At 40.9% G+C, this 24,721-nt stretch overlaps 1 protein-coding gene across 1 annotated transcript in view; it reads left to right on the top strand.

Annotated features, from left to right (window-relative positions):
- Positions 1-3,956: 3,956 nt before the first annotated feature.
- OLFM2 (olfactomedin 2) overlaps positions 3,957-24,721 on the top strand; it is a 517,336-nt gene continuing 496,571 nt past the window's right edge. The window contains exon 1 of the mRNA XM_069767046.1: positions 3,957-4,649. Within this exon, the coding sequence (XP_069623147.1) occupies positions 4,506-4,649 (144 nt within the window). The 5' untranslated portion in view covers positions 3,957-4,505. The remainder of the gene's footprint in view (positions 4,650-24,721) is intronic.

The raw sequence follows: 24,721 nt of genomic DNA, 5'->3' as shown, positions 1-24,721 counted from the left end.
TCATCTATTCCTTATCCTTTGTCTCCTAACGTTTTTTGCTTTGGAACAACGCATCTTACAAATTGACTAATGTATCACATGCAACGAAGATAATTTTTTTGCAGCTCGTTCAATAAGCCTAAAGAGACCCCCGTGTTTCTCAGGAATCTTTCATAAAATAAGAATGACATAGAAAAACAGGAAAAAATGGAAAGTTTCTTAGTGCAAGAGATCCTTCTTAGGCTAGGTGTAGACGACCGTATATACTCTCATTGGGAATCGAGTCAATTATACTAATCACACTCTGGTCAAACTTTGAACAGTGTGTGCTCCGATTCTCTCGGTTGGGGAGAAGATGGAGAAAAAAACATTCTCCATCTTCTCCTTTGTGCGTGGACTGCACTCAAATGTTTTCCATTCGCAGTCCAATGTTTTCCACGGACTCAGTGACTTGCATGAGTCGGGCGATCCAAATATAAGGTCAAACTCTGTATAGCATTTTGTGACTTTTTTTTCCCGGACCGGCTCAGTTTGAGGAAAAAATTGGACGTGTGCATGGCCCTTAGAATAACATTGGTCCAAGTGACATCTGATGTTTTCTTGTATCAAACTTGAACCGATAAAACAGTCGACTGCGCAAGCCCTTACTCCGTGAAGTGTTGGCGTATGTTGGCTTCTCCAGAAGCTCCTAAATAAGTTTTGAGGGCTGCCTACCAACAGGCAATACTACCGGAAGATACCACCAGTCGAATTTCATCCATCCCTAGTAGGGATTCATTTTGTGTTACAACAAGAAGGTCAGTAGCACATATTGATTTGGATCTTCAATACACCTTGCTTCATGACCCACAGGAAGAAGCTACAAGTCTACAGCAGTATAATGTGGTGATGAACTCAACCAGTCTTCACTCCATTGATACCAGACATGACAGTACACTTTCATTTCTTTCATGTGGCAGATCATAAATGAAGAATACTTGGTTTCTGACTCATCCCTATAAGATTCTAATAGCATAGTCTTCAGCTTGAGTTTTGGGACTCATCTTGTAAAAGGCTGGTTCCATCCAATAATCTGATGGTAATCTGGTGGGTAACAGTCTTGGCTACAACTTTAATAAGTGGTTAATTGTTATTATTATTATTTTTCAACAACAGCATTATTTAAAGGGAATCTGTCACCAGGTTTTCCTTATGTAATCTAAGAGCAGTATGATGTGGGCCCAGAGACTCTGATTCCAGTGATGCATCATTTACCGGGATGCTCGCTGCAATTAGGATAAAATCCCTCTGCTGCAGATTTCCCAGTTCTCTGATTGCTGAGCTATGTATTACCCCACCAACATCACTGATTGGTAGTGTAGGGATCGGCCAGGACAATAGTCTTTGCCGAGAGCAGTCCCTGTATCTTGTCCTGGCCTCTCCTCACAATACAATAATGTCCTTCCTTCCGCATACCTGTGTCCCGGGTCTCTGCGTCACTGGGTCCCCCCTGTACTGTAGAAACCTTCCTGTTGACGGTTTCACACAAAGAGAGACACAGTCCAGCTCAACTTTAACAACAACAGCTTTACTTGGTTCTTTACTCAGCACATCCAAGTTACTTCCAGCATCCAAATCAAGCTTCACAACATGCAATTTCTCTTTTGTCCCTGTCTCTGTGCTAAGCCCGCTTTTGGGACAGAAAGTACCTTTCGATCCCTCAGCATCCACTCTATTCAGCTCTACTCCATTTGGGGACCCCTCAGCCGTTTTGCATCAGTACTGAGGGCACCGGCCCATGCAATAAGCTTCCACATGATGAGTGACCTGCCCGTACTGCTTAGCCTTCTTCTAGCACCTGCAGTTCCACTTATACTGCTCCGCTAGCACTGTTGCTGTTGCTTCTCCTGATGAGGTCCAGAATCGGGATTCTATATGGCTGGGCCCATTTCTCCTTTAACGTTGCGCGGCATGGTGTTGCCCATGGCTAGTCAGCCCAAGTGAGCTGCACGGGCACGCAGGCCCCAACTGACTCTACAAGGAAGTCCTTCCTGTCTTATCCCACCGTGCCGCTCTTATGTTAACTATTCATAGTGCTATATCGATACTAAAATGTACCCCATCTTGTGTCTAAACTTGGGTACAACACATCATCTTACCCTGAGCAGAAGTAACAAATTAGTACATTATGAAACATATACGATAGTAGTAGTCAACGGTAAAACATCACATAATACACAAATATCACTGGGACAAGCAGGAAATGCAAGGACATAGTGTTACATCTTCGCTTCCACCGCGGTTCCCTGCTCCCTCTTGCACTCACCTGTCTTCGGTGCCTCGGCGTGCCTCCTTTGCCGCAGGTTCCCGTCCGGCGTCCTCTCATCTGCGTGCGCGCCTGGACTCTGCTTCTCGCCGGCTGTGCGCGCACGCTCGGTTCAGCGCTGTGCACGTACATCTCTGAGAGTCTCCCTGCCGCTCTATCTTTTCCTCTCTTTTCCCTGGAGGACTCCAACCCGGAAGTGCTCACTGAACTGGCCTTATTAGTCCGCCTCTTCCTCCAAACCTCGCCTTGTGATCATTTGTACTTGCAACAGACCTTGGCCGCACTATTGTCCTGCGTCTCATTTGCCTGACCTTGTGCTTCTTTCTCTATTTCCCAAGGTCCTGTCCTAGTTCCTCATCCAGTCTATCTCCACGTAGTCCTGCTTGCTTGTCCGCTTCCACAGCACCGTCCCTGCTTCACTCTCCAGCCTGTCCTCCGGATTTGTGCTTCTTTCTTGTACCACTACATCACCCTGTCTTCCAGCTGCCGTGGCGATAGTCTCTCACGGGTCTGCCCCTAAAGCTCCCTGTCTAGGGCGTGGTTCCATCTGGCCAGCTCGCCCGTGGGAGGATCTTTGTCATGGTCCAGTGGGTCCACTCCTTCGTTCCTTTACGTCTCTGTCATTGTCTCACTAGTCACAGCAGTAGTAGTTACAGGACTGCACTCAGATGACATCTGAGTGCAACCTGATTCTTACACATAGTATATCCCCCTGCAGTAGCTTTTCGTGTACACTGTGCATAGGCAGAAATCATCCAGTCAGTGGTAGGGATGTGGTACAGAGCTGATGAATATGGGAGACTACATGGCAGCAGGCTGCTAGTCCTCTAGTCAAAATATCCTGCTGACAAATCAGTGATTTATATAAAAACTACAGCAATCAGCCCAGTAATTGACACATCGCTGATAACAGCCTCCACATTATGCTGTTTTCAAATTAGCCATGAATTCTTAGAATTTTTCCAGATGTTTCACATTGAACAAATACCCTCCAGTAAGTAAGTAAATAAATAGTAATAGTACATGTATATAACATATGGTACTTAGTCGATACAACTTTGATCATAAGTGTGTAAAAGCCATCCCACCATGACAAGGTGACCCCAATCGGGGTGGTCCCAACTCCCTAACTCTACTATTTCACCTACTTAGACAGACCCAGTTCTGTCTGCCCATGGAAAGCTATATAGACAAAAAAACACTCAACTATATGTATAAAGTATAAAAACCAAAGCAAAATGGTCTGTTGACACTTAGTGAGGTGAACTACAAGCGTTAGGGACCATCGTGATTGGGAGGCAAGACAGAATTTCCATATGAAATTCATAATTTCATTCGTATGGGATACATAGGACATAGAAAGATAGATGAGGAATTCTACCTATGAAATAAAGAGAAATAAATATTATTTTCCAATTATTTCTCCATAGGACCATTTAAGAAAACAATGACATATATGACATCTTAGTGAACTGTGGTTAATTTATTTCTAGACATATAATACTGTGAAAAAATATATAAATATAAGAATAATCCAGCTCCTGTTTCTTTCTATTTATCTCTAATGAATATCCGGAATGCTCGTCGTCCCGGATAAATACTGTATGCCCATACATTAGAGTACAGCGCCGAAGAGACAAGGGTTAAATGTCCGTGATGTGAAGAAGGAGGCGACGGGCACCCACCGGCATGGCAGACAGGGCTGAGGATGGAGATTACAGGAGGCACGAGTGAAAGAGAAGATTAAAAGATGGGGAGAAGAGACCAGAGAGACAAAAAAGGAGGGACGTGAGTGCGGGAGGGAGGGGAGACGGAGAAAGGAGACTAAAATAGTGGGAAGGGGCAGAATTACATGACAAGCCGAGCACCAGGAGAGAAAGTCAGAGTGCAATGCATAGGGATTAGCATGGGAGCAAGGGGATAATATCCCGGGAAGAGGAAGGGAGAGGGAAGCCGGAAAGAATGGACAGGGACACAAGGATGGAGAGGATGTAACAGGGCGGGCAAGGCTGGACCAACGGACAGATCCAAGAAGGGTGAGGGATTCATAGGACCAGGGAACTAAGAGGGATAGAAAGATATAGGAGAAGAAGAGGACCAGGGTGGGAGAAGAAGACTGAGGAATTAAGGGTGGAGAGAGAATAAAGGGGAGGGAGGGAGAGGAAGGGACAAAAACCATAGACGGGAGGAAGGAGAGAGGGAGGGTGCTGGGGAGAGGCGGATGTGGAGGGTGTCAGTAGTGGTGGTGGGCAGGCTCAGCCCTGGGGGTCTGTGTAGAGGTGTGAGGAACCCCCCTGCACCCCTAAGGATGCACCTCTTCAGCATGATCTTCCTACTGCTCATGTTACAGGCCAGGATGGCTCAGGTAAGCCCAGCATGCTGCTCGTGGGGCTCTGTGGTGCTGATGCTGGCCTCTGGGAAGAGGAGGAGGAAGGGGGGACAGAGACACTGCTGCTGCTGACATTGACAAAAGAGCCTGGCCGGGGAGAGGATGGACAGGGAGGTGTGTGTCTGTGCATGTATGTGTCCGCGGCGGGACATGTGCAAGAGTGTGTGCGGGAAGTGCCGGCGACGTGTGTGTGCATGTGTGCAAGGGGAAGCATGTGCCAGCGGGATAGAAGGAGGGATGGATACATATAGATAGATAATAAATGGATAATAGATGATAGATAGATAGATAGATAGATAGATAGATAGATAATAGATAGATAGATAGATAGATAGATAGATAGATAGATAGATAGATAATAAATGGATAATAGATGATAGATGGATAATAGATAGATAGATAGATAGATAGATAGATAGATAGATAGATAGATAGATAGATAGATAGATAGATAATAGATAGATAGATAATAGATAGATAGATAGATAGATAGATAGATAGATAGATAGATAGATAGATAGATAGATAATAAATGGATAATAGATAGACAGATAGATAGATAGATAATAGATAGATAGATAGATAGATAGATAGATAGATAGATAGATAGATAGATAGATAGATAGATATTAGATAGATAGATAATAAATGGATAATAGATAGACAGATAGATAGATAGATAGATAGATAGATAGATAGATAGATAGATAGATAGATAGATAGATAATAGATAGATAGATAATAAATGGATAATAGACAGACAGATAGATAGATAGATAATAGATAGATAGATAGATAGATAGATAGATAGATAGATAGATAGAGAGATAATAGATGGATAATAGATAGATAGAGAGATAGATAGATAGATAATAAATGGATAATAGAGAGATGGATAGATAGATAGATAGATAGATAGATAGATAGATAGATAGATAGATAGATAGATAGATAGATAGATAATAGATGGATAATAGATAATATATGGATAATAGATAGATAATAGATGGATAATAGATAGATAGATAGATAATAGATAGATAGATAGATAGATAGATAGATAGATAATAGATGGATAATAGATAATATATGGATAATAGATAGATAGATAGATAATAGATAGATAGATAGATAGATAGATAGATAGATAGATTGATAGATAATAGATAGATAGATAATAGATAGATAATAGATGACAGATACCTAGATAGATAGATAGTGGATAATAGATAGATAGATAATAGATAGTGAAAAATAAGTAGATAGTTAGGTAAAATTATATGAAAGAGAAAGAAAGAAAGAAAGAAAGAAAGAAAGAAAGAAAGAAAGAAGGAAAGAAAAAAGGTAGATCACAAGGAAATACACAGATAAAAATTTGATATGCGATAGAGTAGGTATAGATAGGTATATGGAATTATACAAAATAGATATTAGAAGATTAGATAATTCTTAGAATGAAAGGTGTGAGGTCAATTGCATTATAGAAAAGTAATGATAGAAAGAAGAAAGAGAAAGAAAGAAAGAAAGAAAGAAAGACTGATAAGTAGATAGAAAGGTGCACAGACAGATACTATCCCTTTGAATGTGATTGTGTCCCGTGTAGCAGCATGCCTCAGGCGAGGTTTACCCCACTGCTCCCCTGTGCTCACAGACAGATGTGTAATACACCGGGCAGTGTAGACAGTGGATGAATTGTGTGCACCTGGCTGGTAACTTTTCTGCCAATGTCGGCCTTATATGTGTGGTTCCATGGACACGTGTGCGTCACATATTGCACGTGTCGCTGTTCTCGTACAGTATCTGACACTAATGTATCTTGTGAGCCCCGGACTGCATGTGATATTGGACATGTAACTCCATGACTTGTGTACGGTGGTAATGGGCAATGAGGCTGTTGTTGGTGACAATGTATATTGGTCTGTGGGTGTACTTACATATTATGTGTGTGTCTCTGGGCACCATTGGATACTATAGTACATGTGTGAGGTGGGCTCATGACCCCCAACTTTCTGTCCACTTGCACAGCAGAACCGAGCTGATCATTTCACTGATTCTTGTGTGTACAGTGATAACTCTCCGAGTTAAGGTAAAGAATTAGATTATTGTTCCTGATATTCCAAAAGAAACCCCTAATAATATACAGCCATGTGACAAAATATGGTGACAAGTGACAACTTCTCCTCTCTCCCCGCGGCAGCTGCTTATAGGAGGGGCACATCTATTATATGTATCTTATTAATCACTTAATTGCCTTTTATTCATGTTTGTATTATGCAATGCCTTCTTCTTATAATGTTGCCCATGTATAATGTTTAAAGGGGTTTTCCACCATGCATATATTTCTATACGTGATTGGTGAGGGTCCTACATTTGGGACTCTGTTGGTTTCTAAAAAAAAAAAAAAGGACCTCAGTTCTTACTAAGGAAACAGGTCATCTTGCAGACTATATGAGGCGATGGGTAAGGTTTATGCTAGCAGTGATGATGTATGAGGTACTTGATGAAAGAACCCTTTTTTTAAATGACCCTCTAGAATCCAAAATAAACATATTGTAAAGGTCAGGTCAAGTCTTTTCATTAGTTGCACAGTCAATGTTGAACTTGAATTGAATGTTCTATAACTCTTAGCTAATTAGGGAATGACCTCTCCATTCAAGCTGAGGAGAAGATCAGGACTGGGAAGTCAGTAAATCAGGACTGAAAGGTCAGTAGGTCAGGACAGTGAGATTACTAGGCCAGGACTGAGAAGTCAGTAGGTCAAGACTGAGAGGTCACTAGGTCAGGACTGTGATATCAGTATGTCAGGACTGAAAAGTCAGATAGTCAGAACTGTGAGATCATTAGGTCGGGAGTGGGACTTTGAGATCAGTAGGTCAGGACTGGGAGATCAGTAGGTCAGGACTGCGAGATCAGTAGGTTAGGACTGTGAGATCAGTAGGTTAGGACTGTGAGATCAGTAGGTCAGGACTAGAAGGTCAGATAGTCAGAACTGTGAGATCATTAGGTTAGGACTGGGAGGTCAGTAGGTCAGGACTGTGAGATTAGTAGGTCAGGACTGGGAGATCAGTAGGTCAGGACTGCGAGATCAGTAGGTTAGGACTGTGAGATCAGTAGGTTAGGACTGTGAGATCAGTAGGTCAGGACTAGAAGGTCAGATAGAACTGTGAGATCATTAGGTTAGGACTGGGAGGTCAGTAGGTCAGGACTGTGAGATCAGTAGGTCAGAAATGGAAGGTCAGATAGTCAGAACTTTGAGATCATTAGGTTAGGACTGTGAGATCAGTAGGTCAGGACTGGGAGGTCAGTAGGTCAGGACTGTGAGATCAGTAGGTTAGGACTGGGAGGTCCGTAGGCCAGGACTGTGAGATCAGTAGGTCAGGACTGGAAGGTCAGATAGTCAGAACTGGGAGGTCAGTAGGTCAGGACTGCGAGATTGTTAGATCAGGACTGTGAGATCAGTAGGTCAGGACTGGGAGGTCAGTAGGTTAGGACTGTGAGATCAGTAGGTCAGGACTGGGAGGTCAGTAGGTCAGGACTGTGAGATCAGTAGGTCAGGACTGGAAGGTCAGATAGTCAGAACTTTGAGATCATTAGGTTAGGACTGTGAGATCAGTAGGTCAGAACTGGGAGGTCAGTAGGTCAGGACTGCGAGATTGTTAGATCAGGACTGTGAGATCAGTAGGTCAGGACTGTGAGGTCAGTAGATCAGGACTGGGATATCTTAAACTGTCCATACATATGAGATGACAATCGAACGACAAAAGATCATTTGTTGCTTGTACAATCTTAATTTTCATTACAACACCATACACATGTCCAATTATGTTCGATCTTCAGAATGGTTGAGCTAATGAAATAAAGTTTCCCAGAAGATCAGCACATACAGATTATGCCATGCACAGCAGTAATAAGAAAATATCAGACATGTCCGAACGATCTTTCGGACAACTACAATCATTCATCGCCCGAAAGTTGATCACTTGCCACCTGAAAAACACGCAACAAATGATCGATTTGGTCAAAAATGTATATTTAGTACAATTTTTGTCTAATGTGTATGGGACACTTTATACTCGAGATTAGTTGGTATCTCAGCTGCTGGGCTCACACTTTTGTGACATAGTCCTAAAGAACCTGAAAACATTTCAAGGTAAGAAAACTCTCAAAGTAGCAGACGCTGATGGAACAGACAAAAATTTATGTGGCAGAGAAGCTTCAGTCAGGGTATGAAACAGTCAGTATTAGTGTTATAGGCTTTATAGAAAACCATGCAACATGTTATTAGGATCCTTCATACATTGATTTATCTCCAAGGGCATAAAATCTATCCAGATCAACATGCGTGACAGAGGTATTAGAAGTTGTTATAATGTTAAGAACTTTTCCAATAGAGAAGTCAAGGAACATTTTGCTTTTTTGTGTCTCTCGATATTGGCCAAACTGTGAAGTGATAGTCTGTAGCCTGTCTTCAATTCAATGCCACCTAATTTACCTGAGAATGGCATTCTGGAGCTAACAGGGCTTAATCCCATTTTTAAAAATATCACCTATCGAAAGAAGATCTGACTCTTGGTACCAAGTACAGCCTTCAACTATTTCAGACATGCCCACAGAGAATACATTAAGTGGGCACCACTATGTTCTCATGGGGCCTTTCTGTGCTCTGTTCTCGAAATCCATGAGGACATAAGTCATCACCTATTCTTTGGCTAGGTGATGGGAATAAACCTTTCAGCCATTTTTTTCAGTGTTCAGTGGATGCACCTGGATCTCAAATGATCATTGATGGCTACTTTTGGTTGACTTGTGTGAAATACCTAGCACTAACTAGAGATAAGAAAAGATTTGCAGTTCCAACGGCCATGTCAGTAGTTCATGTCTACCGGATCAGAGCCTGCAAACTTCCTTTCACCTGCTGGCATCTCCGGCGCCTCTTTTGATTAGTAAGACGTCATGCGTGCATCACTCCACAGCATTATTATTGCCCCAGGCCAACTAATTAGAGAGGAGCTGGAGATGATGGCAGGTTGGAAGCAGTGCGACAGGTACCAGTCTACAGATGTAGCTACTGGACGAAGTTTCTGTGAATCTTCTTCCACAACTCTAGTACCAATTAGAATCACTGACTGTATTATTTGGATTTTTCTAATTATACAATGGGGAAAGGGTGAAAAAAAAGAGGAGAATAAATCCCAGAGCAAAATGGGCTCCCCTCTTGTTTTACGTAGCTCATGTCACTATGCCAGCATGAATCAAGTCAGTTTGGTGCTTGGCTACTCTTCAATCTATCTCACGGCTTTTCCTAGTATAGCATTTTGTAATGTGCATGGTCATGTTACCCATAAAGGGCTAGGAAGGAAAAACTTAATGTGAGCCTCTACCTTCATAGCCCCATATAAACATTTTTGCATAGGGAGCCTACAGAATTTCAATTATTGAATCAAAACCTGTAAAAGTGTTTACTCACTCGAAACGGCCATCTTCCACACTCATCCCGCTAGGTCCCTATTAGGACAGCTTCTTTCGTGGATGGTGAATGCCACTTTTCTCTTTTGGATGAACACTTTATACTGACTATTATGAAGTTGAGGACCATGATGTCCACAGTAGCCATTTGGTGAGTCCTGTTTGTCTAAGTACTGGTGGTCGGACTCTGCCAAGTATGTTTTCTCTTTGTTTAGTTATTAACACCAAAATATCAAGCATCTTCAAAGTATAAATAAAGTTTAAAATATTTAAATATAGCGACGGGGTCTGTTCCGCAGGACTGGCGCATAGCAAATGTGGTGCCAATATTTAAAAAGGGCTCTAAAAGTGAACCTGGAAATTATAGGCCAGTAAGTCTAACCTCTATTGTTGGTAAAATATTTGAAGGGTTTCTGAGGGATGTTATTCTGGATTATCTCAATGAGAATAACTGTTTAACTCCATATCAGCATGGGTTTATGAGAAATCGCTCCTGTCAAACGAATCTAATCAGTTTTTATGAAGAGGTAAGCTATAGGCTGGACCACGGTGAGTCATTGGACGTGGTATATCTCGATTTTTCCAAAGCGTTTGATACCGTGCCGCACAAGAGGTTGGTACACAAAATGAGAATGCTTGGTCTGGTGGAAAATGTGTGTAAATGGGTTAGTAACTGGCTTAGTGATAGAAGGCAGAGGGTGGTTATAAATGGTATAGTCTCTAACTGGGTCGCTGTGACCAGTGGGGTACCGCAGGGGTCAGTATTGGGACCTGTTCTCTTCAACATATTCATTAATGATCTGGTAGAAGGTTTACACAGTAAAATATCGATATTTGCAGATGATACAAAACTATGTAAAGCAGTTAATACAAGAGAAGATAGTATTCTGCTACAGATGGATCTGGATAATTTGGAAACTTGGGCTGAAAGGTGGCAGATGAGGTTTAACAATGATAAATGTAAGGTTATACACATGGGAAGAAGGAATCAATATCACCATTACACACTGAACGGGAAACCACTGGGTAAATCTGACAGGGAGAAGGACTTGGGGATCCTAGTTAATGATAAACTTACCTGGAGCAGTCAGTGCCAGGCAGCAGCTGCCAAGGCAAACAGGATCATGGGGTGCATTAAAAGAGGTCTGAATACACATGATGAGAGCATTATACTGCCTATGTACAAATCCCTAGTTAGACCGCACATGGAGTACTGTGTCCAGTTTTGGGCACCGGTGCTCAGGAAGGATATAATGGAACTAGAGAGAGTACAAAGGAGGGCAACAAAATAAATAAAGGGGATGGGAGAACTACAATACCCAGATAGATTAGCTAAATTAGGATTATTTAGTCTAGAAAAAAGACGACTGAGGGGCGATCTAATAACCATGTATAAGTATATAAGGGGACAATACAAATATCTCGCTGAGGATCTGTTTATACCAAGGAAGGTGACGGGCACAAGGGGGCATTCTTTGCGTCTGGAGGAGAGAAGGTTTTTCCACCAACATAGAAGAGGATTCTTTACTGTTAGGGCAGTGAGAATCTGGAATTGCTTGCCTGAGGAGGTGGTGATGGCGAACTCAGTCGAGGGGTTCAAGAGAGGCCTGGATGTCTTCCTGGAGCAGAACAATATTGTATCATAGAATTATTAGGTTCTGTAGAAGGACGTAGATCTGGGGATTTATTATGATGGAATATAGGCTGAACTGGATGGACAAATGTCTTTTTTCGGCCTTACTAACTATGTTACTATGTTACTATGTTACTATGTTTTACAATGTTGATTAGATGGGGATTCGCGTCCCTAGACCCCCACCGATTGCTAATACCAAGGGGGTTCAACTTTTCTTTTCTTTTTTTTTTTTGATTAATCACGTTGGTGCTCATGCTCAATCCTAAGCTGAGTGCTTCTAACGCTTGGTTTTCATTAGTTGGTGGGGATCTCAGAACCTGGTTACTAATCGATTAACACTACTCAAACCAAGTTGTAATATAAAGTGAAAAATAGTTCATAGCTGCCTATTAAACTAAGGGTAGAGATCTGAAAAATTGGTTAAATCATCTTTAGATGTTCACCATAGACTAGTTAAATCTTGAGACATAATATAGAGCTCCATGATTAGTTTTCCTGAGTCTGTCTTGCCTCCAAAATTTAATGTTCCTCAAGTGGGCTTCATTTCTACAGAAATCTTTACACCAATTGTCTCCAATCTGTAGCTCTCCGATTCCTGAAGAAATCCTGGCATGTCTGGTCCTGGGTCGGTCAGGGCATAAGACTATTTTAGAGCAGTCTACAGACTGAAGACCCAACAGATTCTTTTTAGTATGGTTTCCTCATTTCGGCACATATAAAGTCAATCTGAATGCCATGATGTATGGTCTTTACTCTTGAAATATGTCATGGAGACAAATGACCCTTTTATTTTTCATGGTTTATTTCTTCTTTTAAACATTAGGAATATTGGTACTTTTCTGTAATTAGCGGGAACATTTTTTATAGTTCGCAGCTTAATTAACACATTTTATTACCCAGTTTGTTTACGGAATAGAAGACACAGAAATTCAGTAGACGGTAATAAAGTAGTTTTATTTTATTCCTTCAGAATTGGAAACTGTTACACAGCAGTGAACCGAGAGAACCGTCTTGGCTGGTGACATCAAATCACACAATCACATTTTTATTAGTGTTCGTTTCCGCTAAACTTTCTGTACAGTTTTCTTGAAATATGTCTTTCTGTTTTACTGTTGTAGAGTCCGTGTGAGGCTAAGTGTAGACACTCTGAAAACACCAACAAAATGTCTAAGAATCCACTTGAAAGTCTCTTTCTCCTCATTTCCATGTTCTTTCTTTATACTATACCTATGAGGAGTTTTTTGAGAGTATTTTTTTTTCATTTCCTTTTGAAAAACGCCTGATGTAAAATAAAGAAAGTGCTTGTCACTTCTTTGAAGCATATCTGTCATGATCCAGGACGGGGTTTGCTTCTTGCTTCTCTTTCCCTGGGCTGGTCATGGAGGGGTTAACCTTTCCTGCCTCTCTTTTAGTTCTTAGGTGGCTATTTATTTGTGCTATTTCTGGTTGCCTGTGTCAGTGATAGTTCATGCTTCCAGGTTAGAGCAGCTGACCCGTATACCCTGGTGATACTTGTGCCTCTGACTTCCCATATTTGTGTGTGACCCGTTCCCTGTCCCTGACTTAGTGTTCGTCTGGTGGTTTTCTTAACAGTGTATGACTCGGCCTGATCTCTGTTTCCTGCCTCTTGTTTTCCGTCTCTGATATTGCATTCCCCAACTGGCTTTGACTTCTGGCTTGTACCCCGATGCCGTCTGACTCTTACCTCTCTTGTTTTGGATACCACGCTCTCGTTTGGCTCTGGCTTCTGGCTTGTCTCTGACTTAGTTCATTTCTGTTACCTCTGGTACTTTTTCTCCTGACAGTTTCTGACTCTGCTCGTCTGACCACTCTTTCGTTACCTGTGACACCTGTGCGGCTGTTCAGTGTTGCTACGCTGTGAGTGTGCAACCTCTTTTCCCTCACCAGCACCCCCAATGGAGGTTGCGCTAAACTGCACTGCAGCCGCATCACAATTTCTTGATAGAATCTACTCCAAATTGTCAAATCAAAACCCTTCAAAAACGAAAAGAAAAAACTTCTCCCAAAACTGTCCCAATAAAAACTTCTCCCAAAACTGTCCCAAAAGGAGTATTTGGTGAAGTTGTTTTGAGCACCTCAAAAAACTTTATCCGCATATAACCTAACTCTTTTACATACCTAGCTGTCCTACTGGTTCTGATATAGGTCCTTCCACTTGCTCCTCTGAGCTATGAGGGCTCTATCTGCTCTACAGTACCTGTCACTTAGATTTAGCGAAAGTCAGAAGAGGTCAGAAGTTGTAAAAAACAGATCAGAATGTGGAGAGGGGTACAAGCATCTGAGTCTTTATGGAGGGTAGAATGTTTAGACTCTAAATGGAGAACTAAGCAAAATGTATCACACACTGCTCAGAGAGAAAGGAAGACAGAAATATCAAGACTGTACTGGAAAGGGAGGGAGAAACCATAAACATCTTAGCATCGGTTCCTGTTAGTACAAGGTAAAATAGATCCTTAATTATCTGTAAAGGAAAACTGAGACCAATAATGGAGCTGTTGTAATAAATGAAAACTAGTGAAGACACCAGACTTCTGGTCATACAGACCTTACAGCTATTACATAGAAGGACACTTCTGCAGGAGAACAGTCCACAACAAACACTAATTTATTGTAGCTGCAGCTATCCACTAACTTCTGTTTTTTCATGTTAAATATGTCCATAGTCTTTTATATTCATTCATCGATTCATCTACTTTAAATAATGAGGCTGAGATTTATCACTAGACCTGTAGACCTGCATAGAGGAAAGGTGTAGGGCTTGTGGTCTATTTCTGCTCCCATATTATTGGGCGAGACATGCAGCCATGGGGACTCGAACATATTTTTCGAGCACACCATAGACACTCGGTAAGCATCGAGCACCTGGATAACACCTTACCCCAGCACGGGCGCTCATACTTTTTCTTGTTCTTAAAATTAGTGCATTATCACTCCAGGACTAGGTGTCTCGTGCCTCCTAGTAAACTGCTATATGTAATCCGTCCCCATCTTTATGTCAATATTTAATACACAGAGAATTTTGCCAATCAGTGGTGTGGGCGGGGTTATACACAGCTCAGCATTCTGAGCTCTGCTAGATCTGCTGCAGAGAAAACTGTGATTGTCTCTAAATGACAGCATGTAGACCATACATCACTGGAACCAGAGTCTGAGCCTCCACATCACAGGGTCCTGACAAAGCAACTATGAAACGCGCGTCGGGTGCCTGGTGGGTGAGTACCCCTACCTATGCTCATACCATATACCTGATGTACTCAGATATTAATTATATTGGGATTCTTATACCCTTTTAAGTAATGATTTACATATAAATTTTGTAATGTGTTATATCATAATATCTATATTACCTATATAATTGTGGGATATATTTTTCTCTTTCATGCATCTTTGAATGGATTGATATTGTGATTATTGGACTAATGATTTTGGTGATAATCTGCTTGCACATTAATAGTTATACTACTGTGTCTCCGGCAAATATTGCATCTCTGAACGTCCAGGGTACCCACAATTAGTTTGGGATTTCTTGCCCCCCGTTCGGTTCTATGAGTCTCCGTATATCTTGGATTTTTTTAATTTTTTATATATGTATTCTTGTACTCAATAAAAGTAATATATACTGTATATTCCTTACACCTTATATCCTGGCACATGAGCGAACGTGCTGGGATATGGTGTTATCTGAGCATGCTCGGGTGCTAACCGAGCGTCTTCGGCGTGCTCGAAAAATATGCTCCTGTCCCCGCGGTTACATGTCTCACTGCTGATCGACAGCCACAATGCTGTACAATATTTGCATTGGGGACTTAACGGGTAAGTAATGGGTGAATTTGTCACCATGAAATTGAAATCCAATCTGCAGGTACAATACCATGGTATAGAGCAAGTGGAGAAGAGTAGACTGATTTTGTGAGAAATTATTCAGTGATTTATTAATTTAAACCTCTGCTTTTTCTGGGAATGTTGGTCCAGTGGGTGGTCCTTGACAGCTTTATTTGCATAAGCGTGATAATAGAGATAGCTGTCAGTCACTGATAGGACCGGCCACTTGACTGAAAACCCCAGAAAGAGCCGAGGATTCAAGGATGAAACACAGGTTACATTTAATCTTTTCCTACAAAACTATATATCAATCCGCTCAGGTGGCCTTGCTCTAACTTTATGGTGACAGGTTCACGTTAAAGTGAACCTGAACCTCCTTGGCCCGATTTTGATCACCTTAGTCAACCTTTTTAAGATCATCAGTGAAACAGCTTGTTCATGTAAAGGGTTATCCCTGATCTTTGCTGATCCTATACTGTAACTTGCTGATCCCGAGAATGGGGCTCTGGATCCCTGAGCACCGGTCTTTGCATTCATTGTTGCCAGAAATTGCCTAGTACAGTGCTCGACTTTCCCACAGACATAGATTGAAGTGTGCGTGCAACCATTGCATTCAAGACAGAACTTCCAGATCCTTGATCTTGAGATCACTAGGTTTCCCAGCGTCCAGACCACTAGAGGTTAGTAACTTACCCCCTATCCATAGGCACTTTACTTTTTTTGGGAATAACTCTTTAAGGGTGCGCAAAATAGGAGCAGAAGATGCGAGTGCTGGAGGGTCTTCTGAAAATGGGCGCACTGTCTCCCTCGATTTTGTCCCCTTTGCTTCTGGACAATGAGAATATGCTTTGGTGACAGTGAACTGGCACAAGGGTCATGGTAGGAAATCGAAGAGGGAATCTGATCCGTATTTAATTCAGCAGAAGTAAATGTAGTGGTACAAACTCCTACAAATTTTTGACACGAGCGATCAGCGCGCTCTGTTATCTTGGCAGCATGCTCTCAAGCTGTGGATATGTCACCGCAACATAAAAGATTAATTTAAGGCAAGAAAGAAAAAGTGTAAGAAGACTGAGTGTTACATACAGTATGTATCTGAAGCTTTCCGGTTGGTGACTTAAACCGGGCATTAATCAAATATCTTGGCACAAAAACATGGAAAGTCTCTGTCTTAGCTGAATAGTTTCTTCAATCATCTAATATCTATGGACACCTTAATGATGTTAAATAAGACGCTACACCCACCTGTACAAGGCAAAAATGTAAGTGCTTGCTTTGCAGAATATGCCCTCTGAAGCTTATATCCTGAGTGTATTAGGTATTGGGTTTTGACAGATAATGTAAAAAATGCCACTTTTATCATGTGGTAGGTGGAACAAGGTCCTCTAGAAGAAGCAGGCTAAGAACAATGAACCATTGGAGACTAAGAAATGTGAACTGTCTACTCACTCTCCATGGTCTTCATGCTTAACTAGTAGGACAGCAGGGACAACACTACTAAACAATTGAGATTTAGACTAAATATTTCTAATGACAGAGTAGACATTTATCATTGGACTTTCACGGTAGAAAGTTGTGCTCCAAGCCATTGAGGAATAGTCTACCGAAGGGTCAGTTAAAGTAGTTGGCTTTCGAAAAGTTTACCAATAAAGTAGAAGTTCTTGCGGATAGTGTACGGATGAATATAGGAAAATGGTTTTGGATTGGAATATTTTAGATGTTTGCATTATGCCTGTTGATCTCAGTTCGCTGTTCCATTTTTTGGTATAGACATATGGAATAAAGGATCCATCCCATCAGTTATGTAAACAATTTTGAAGAAGAGGGGAAAAGTTTTGCATGAAGAATTTTTCCTTCCATTCTAAAAAACAGAACCCAGATATACGCCGTAATAAAAAACAAGGCCACCTCCTCTTCGTTTTACATAACTGATGCAATAAATCACTTATTCTGCATATCTGTCCCTAGGTGATGCTTAACTGCCTTTCCTCATGTGCTTAATGTAAATCCCCAGAAAAGGAAAATATAGTGCGGCTACCTTTCCGAAACATGTGTATAGTGCGCATGTGTATAATTATGTTTCTAAATATGTCCCTGCGGTCAGTATTCCCTTTGTAGATAACTTTTAGAAATAGTACTCCCTGAAAAAGGTAACATGAAACACACGATGGAGTTTCCAACTGTCACAGCAGTAACTCACACTTGTTCCCGGAGCTGAGTTACTCACTGCATTTGGCACTCTACTTATTTGCTCTAGTCCTCATGCAGCACTTCCAGCTTTGTTGCATATCCCTGGTTGAAAGCTCCAGGATATGAACAATGTTTGTGTGGCAGAATGGTCCAAAATCACCCCTGAGCAATGCCTGCAACTAGTTTCTCCATATAGAAGGCATCTTGAAGCTGTCATCACTAACAAAGGCTTTTGTGTAAAGTATTAAATAAATTTCAGTGAGCATATTCAATACTTTTTCTCTCTGGCTTTTCTCATTATTACACAACTTTACATCTATGGTTTGATTTCTTTGCCGATATGGATTGTATGCGTTGTTACTGACATCTCATGAGAATTTGATGTCAATCGCACCTTTAGAAATAAATTTACTTAGAAAATTGGTGATGTGTTCAATACCTATTTCACCCCCTGTAGGTTCCTGTATTTGTTGTTCTCTTTGAAGATGCGTTTTGGTTATATACACTAGATTCCTTGATAGGGTGTTGATCCAGGGAACTAGTCTGATTGCCGTATGTGGAGTCGGGAAGGAATTTTTTTCCCCAAGGTGAAGCTTACTCTTTGCCACATGGTTTTTTTTTGCCTTCCTCTGGATCAACATGTTAGGGCATGTTAGGTTAGGCTATGGGTTGAACTAGATGGACTTAAAGTCTTCCTTCAACCTTAATAACTATGTTACTATGTATGTTCTAGGAATATTTTTGTTTCTAAACTTACTTTTTAGCTAAATAAAACAAACAGAGAAAAATTCTGGCCACAAATACAGTTGTGTAAAAAAGCCATACTAAACCCTTGATCCAGCCCTGAGTGATTGCAATATTCCCTGGTCAAGTGCCACATCTGATGGCCTACAGCATATGTGGTTGAATACTTATAAATGTCTACTTAAAGTAGTAAACTTTTCTACTTACGTTTTAAATGAATAAAAAAGGCAACGAAGATTTGCCTTATAAAGTTGGAAAGATAACGGTTGTTTTTTTCATGGTGTGACTCATAATATACACAGGAGGTGAATGCACATCAAGATCAACCAAGTGAAATAAGGCCAAGATCTCAAATAGCACAGCTTTGGAGTCATGTGTTGCTCATCTGCTGCTGATTTTTTGGCATCTTTTTCCTCATAATCCCTTTTTTATCACATCCTTTGGTATATATATATCATCACATTTAGTTTTAGTATTGCAGTACTGACACGTTGTAGTTTTAGTCTGACAACACATTGATCAGAGTGGAGTGTGTTGAAGCTGGTGAGTGACCAAACAAAATGTGAGCTGGAGCTGTCAGTCTCTTGCTGAATGGAGATTGCACGGGTCAGCTAGGAAATTTGAGCAGTCTGTGTGTTGGAGCCCCAGAGTAACACGTGGAAGATGCAGCCTGTTTAGTGTGAATACCTTGAACTTTTATGAAGGCAATAAAACTGGACATGTTAGGACCAAACCTCATTGCCTGTGTGGACGCTACCTTATGCCTACCTGAGAGCGTGTACAACACAATGTATTCTAGAGGACAATATGGTCACACAATGAAGCACAATAAGGGATAAATGGAATATAAAGCCTCTTGATCTTCCCTAGCCTCTGTACAGGATCTACGAGGGCTTAATGAGCTTCTTCGCGATTCCTCAACTTATCGAATTGATTTTACGCCCACCCTTCATCTGTTTTTACATTTTTTGGCATTTTATGAAACTATTGATCTTTGACTATCCTACTGTAATTTATTTTTAGTTATTATAATCTTTAACTTTATTTTTTTATTTTTATTTTTTTGCCTCGTTCACTTGTTGTTAATGTGACCTGAATAAAACAGCACTAAACGGTATTTTCAGCAGCAGGAGATTGAAAACCGATGATGAAATCTGTAACTGGCACTCGGCAACATAATGACTTTCCTATGTTCCTCTAATTGAGTAATTTTATACACTGATAATAAATGTGTTGCTCTGCATGATGATCATGCACGGCTCCTATACGTTGGCCACCTATGTGACTGATAATGTGCTCAGATGAGAGCAGATTTAATTACGTGGCAGATCCAGAGCGGTCAGGTATGATCCAGTTTTTCGGTTATGGCAGCGATTTTATTTTTCTAATTAATTGTAGAACATGACTGTGGCATAACAGAAGACTCCCACAAGAAGCACCAGCTGTCCGTGGGATGAAATCTTGGCTAGGTGCTTAGAATCAATGCTAAGCTTTAAAAAACGGAGATTTTACTTAATGAGGACATTATATGTGCAATTCACGTCAGCCGCACCAGATAAATGGTTCCTAAAACACGCAAATGGGAGCCGGAATAAGTAAGATATGTTGGAATGAACTGCAATGGTTGCTCATTTAGCTGCATCATGCACACAGTGGCGTATCATGCATTGGGCCTGTACAGATAGGGGAGCTTTAGAGGTTAGCAAATACGTTGAGGCAAATTGAATTTGCTTAGAATTTATTAAAAATCATGTTCTCAAGAATGGATACCATTTTGTTAAATTCCAAAGGGTCGGGAAGGGATTTTTTTTAAAAAAAATTAAAAAACAGAAAGCATTACAGTCACCTCACCCTGGTCCTCACCTGTCCCAATGTGTAGCCCTAGCCACAACCCATAATCTCTGCCTTACAGCATTGTAGGCACCTGAGGAACGCATAGGCCTAATGCTATGGGTTTTCTTGTTTTTAAAGCATTCAAATAAATAATGTTTTTAATATTTTTAATAATATTTTTTCACTTGCTTTTTTTTTCTTAAATGTTTGTGGCAGCTGGACTTTTTGTCTTTTTCTCTTAATGTCTACTTACCTGAAACCGATGCCTTGTGGATCATTGCCTACACTGGTGAGCACATGTGAACTTTGTTTTTTATTTTACTAACCTAAGGAAGAGGCCTCACAATGTCTGATTAAGTCAAACGCAACATCCCCTACAACGCCTTGAGACCTAGTCAGTGCAGGAGGCGGCTAAAATGCCGGAAGACAGAGTCAAACTGATGACCGGAGCCGGACTATTAGGCAGGACAGGTGAGAATCAGTGTGAGGTTTTTGCCCTTCGTTTTTTACACCTCAAAACAAAATAAAGGCATATTTGATTGTAATACAATAAACTTGATGCTAATCGAATTTCCCTTTCGAATTTGAGTGAATCTGTCAAATTTTAATTTTAGCACATACTAAAGTCTAAGGAGGCCCAAAGGAAGAAGCCTCCATATCACGTCGGCCCATATAATGAGGCCCATACTTCAAATGATTCAAATTATATCTCTCATGACAGCATACTAAGTCTCCTTGGTTCAATACTATGGTAATTCGGCATGGCATCTAAATAGGGCTCAGTTTTATGGAGCATAACGATTCAGTGCACAGCGTATGATCGCTGCAGGATTGGGGAAAACTAATGGTGCTGCTGGTAATCAACTAGTATGTAATGGTTATTCCATTTATTTTATAATATTCCCTATTGGAGATGAGAAAATATGAAAAAATTGAATTAGTCAATTTCACTCAAATTTGGCTGGGAAATTAAATTTGCACCCACTAACGTCAGAGTGAATCAAATCTGTTTTGAATTAGTTAAAAACAAAAATGTTGGACTCCCGCTTCCATAGCCCCACATACCTCTCCTAAGATCTTCTGTCTTCCAAAGCTTTCTTGCTCCAGGCCTACACGTACTACCCTTTCCACCAATGTTAATGCGCCATACATAGACATGATGGGCCAAGTGAAAAATAGCAGCTCTAAAGGCTCGAAATGAGCAAAACGGCAAAGAGGAACAATCGGAAGGCCATGCACCAAGACATTGATGGGGAGGCCTAAGGAAAGGTCTGCATACTAGTTTATTGTATTTTTTTACTTCTTTCTTAGACCTCAGTATTCAGCTGGATACCATTTTGTCGGATTCACGCAAATTGAATCCCCAAAAATTAACTCTTATCCAAGTTTTTTCAAATAATTGTGATTTTTTTTAAATTATATTATTTCTGTAATATTCCTAGTGCCCTAGAGTCATTTTGCAGATGTAATCAATTTTTCTTTTCCCACACGTTGAAGAATCAGTTCAGGCACAATAGTTTCTTGAAGTTTTCCAGTCATGATTATTTGGTTTTTCCGAAGGAGGTTGAGGCACAGTGAAGACCATCATTGTCATATCAATCCCTGCATATATAGAGTTGTAAAAACTCACAGACTTGGCTGACTCAACTTTCCCTGTCTAATTCCATCTAGAATATTCTGAAATAAATTGATTCTGGGCAGACATGCTCATTTCCGCAGCACAGGCTAATTATTCTTGCTGGTTGACTGTTGAAGCAAACTTTTTACGCTGGAGATTTGAAACCCAGTGAAGTGGTTAAGATGCTGGGAGTTTGTAGTTAGAAGCAGCCCGAAGGTTCTGTGTGCATCGTTTGCAATTCTTCTTGAGATATATTAGGAGGTGAACCAGGTGTTACTTGGATAGTGAAGTTCAATGTTTTTGTAGGATAGATTAGATTAGTTAGTTATTAAATCACAATAAAAAGATTGTGTCATAAAGACAATTCTCACTCATATGCACTGTTAGAAAAGTTCTTCCACTTGGTACCATCTGCACTGAGCCAAATCAACCACAGGTCTGACTGACAAGGTCCATCCACTTATTACGTGTTTGGCCACCACTGAAGCAGTTGTTGGTGGCTGTCTGTAGGGAAGAAATTGCCTTCATGAGACGGTAACTCATTTTGCATTTGGAAGACATTCACTTTTCAAAACGGTAGATCCAAAGATACATTTGGTAAAAGCAATGGGCAGTAATTGGCCAAACAACTTTCTGTTACTTGTCTGAATATACCCCTACCTTCATCGCTCCACAGTTACACACTTACAATATGGCCGCCGCCTGGTGACTCAACTGTGATTTGGTTAAACTTTAGAATAGCTGGGATCTCTTGTCCCTCTACCACTGAACCTGTGTTTTGCTGCAGAGAGCTAATTAGCAGAAATAACTAGCTGTGTGCCGCCGAGAGCTTTGAGTGGGGTCATACACTATTTAAACCCCTAGAAGTCCGCTGCAAGCTGCCTATTATGGTTTTATACTAATCTGGTTCTTCGATTAGTGGTACCCTGCTGCTTATAGTTGCTGCTGGTACTTGTTACATGCCTAGGACCATTTGACTCTTTTATTGCCCTACTATTATGGTCTCTTCTTGGCATCTGATACTTCCTGACGTCATCACAGTATTCTAATTTTGTCACGTTTTTGTCCTCTGTGCTTATGACCCAGCTACTCATCCCTCCTCTGCCACCTCACTCCAGGGGTAAACTTTAGTTTTGACTTGTGGACCTCCCAGCCAGTGAATTTGTGTTTCCTGCAAAGAGCTGATTAACAGATGCAATTAGTTTCCTTCTGGGAAATATAAGGGGTGTCACACCTTAGTTAAGTCCCCAGAAGTCTGCTGCAAGTTGACAGTTATAGTTTATACTTACCTGGTAATAATCTTTATTTTTATATAGCGCCAACATATTCCGCAGCGCTTTACAGTTTTGCACACATTATCATCACTGTCCCCGATGGAGTTCACAATCTAAATTCCCTATTAGTATGTCTTTGGAATGTGGGAGGAAACCGAAGAACCCAGAGGAACCCACGGAAACACGAGGAGAACATACAAACTCCTTGCAGATGTTGTCCTTGGTGGGATTTGAACCCAGGACTCCAGCGCTGCAAGGCTGCAGTGCTAACCACTGCGCCACCGTGCTGCCCATCTACCACCATGCTACCTGGTCTATCGTTGATGATTATCCTGCTACTTGAGTTTGCTGTTGCTACTTGTTGCTAACCTCGGACCATTTGATTCTCCGACTGTCTTGCTATTATGACCCCATGTTCCTTGTTTTCACATCTGCTATTTTCTGACCTCATTGAAGTATTCTGACTTTGTCCTGTTTTTGTACTCTCTGATTATGACCTGGCTAGACAACCCTCCTCTGACAGCTCACTCCAACTGCAGCAGACCCTTTTAGACATTAAAGGGTGAAGGCCAGGTTTTCCCTGAGATCTGCTAAGTGGAGTGGCTTGAGCAAAGCCTGTGTCTGAAAGCTCTGTTGAGATCTGTCAAGCTGCTATGCACAGCTACTTTACACTTTTGTTCTAGCTCTCATTCTTGCCCATTAGCGATCAGTCAACAGATGACAAAGTGTTAGCATGTCGGTGATTGCATCTTTTATGTGGCCTAAAAAAAATTGCAGCAGCACATATTCATAAAGAAAAGGGATATGCTTTCAACAATATACTGTTAGTAGATTCGGAATGATTATATTACCAACTATTCGTCCAAATAAAGTCTACATTGGCCCATGTAAAAAGACCTTCAGACAAGTGATGGTTAAATGGTTACATTGATCAGCGCTCACTATGGGAAGAAATTGACCACCGTACATTCCTTCTGTTGGTGTATGTGTACATAGACAGGGTTGTGGTCTACGTTTTTCTTTTCAAGATGCAATTTTTTAGTGTTCTAATCATTTGGAAATTATTGAAATCAAAAACTTCTCAATGGTTGTTTGCTCTGCTTTATCTTAAGGTCTTAGCCAATGTTAATCTGCTCCAGGACAGTGAAGAATGCATTACCGATATTGCTGTGTTTTCTCTGCTAAACCCTTATTCGAGCATCTATGAAGCTTTCGGTTAAATTTGTTTCCCCATTACCTTTATTTTTATCAATTAGTTGTTTCTAATAAAGTCCACTTGTCGTGAAACTCTACTCGCTCCCCATACTTGAACCTCAGTGAACCCTTTCACATACCCAGAAGCCTCATTAACAGGCCCAAATCTATTCTTAGAGAACATTACACCCTGTTAATGTCTAGATCCAAATACTATAATTTCATCGCTTGAAATAATGTAGGTAGTGTT

This window comes from Ranitomeya imitator, chromosome 4 (genome assembly GCF_032444005.1).
Source record: "Ranitomeya imitator isolate aRanImi1 chromosome 4, aRanImi1.pri, whole genome shotgun sequence".
In the NCBI taxonomy this organism is placed as follows: Eukaryota; Metazoa; Chordata; class Amphibia; order Anura; family Dendrobatidae; genus Ranitomeya; species Ranitomeya imitator.
This window is presented reverse-complemented; position numbering and strand designations above follow the sequence as displayed.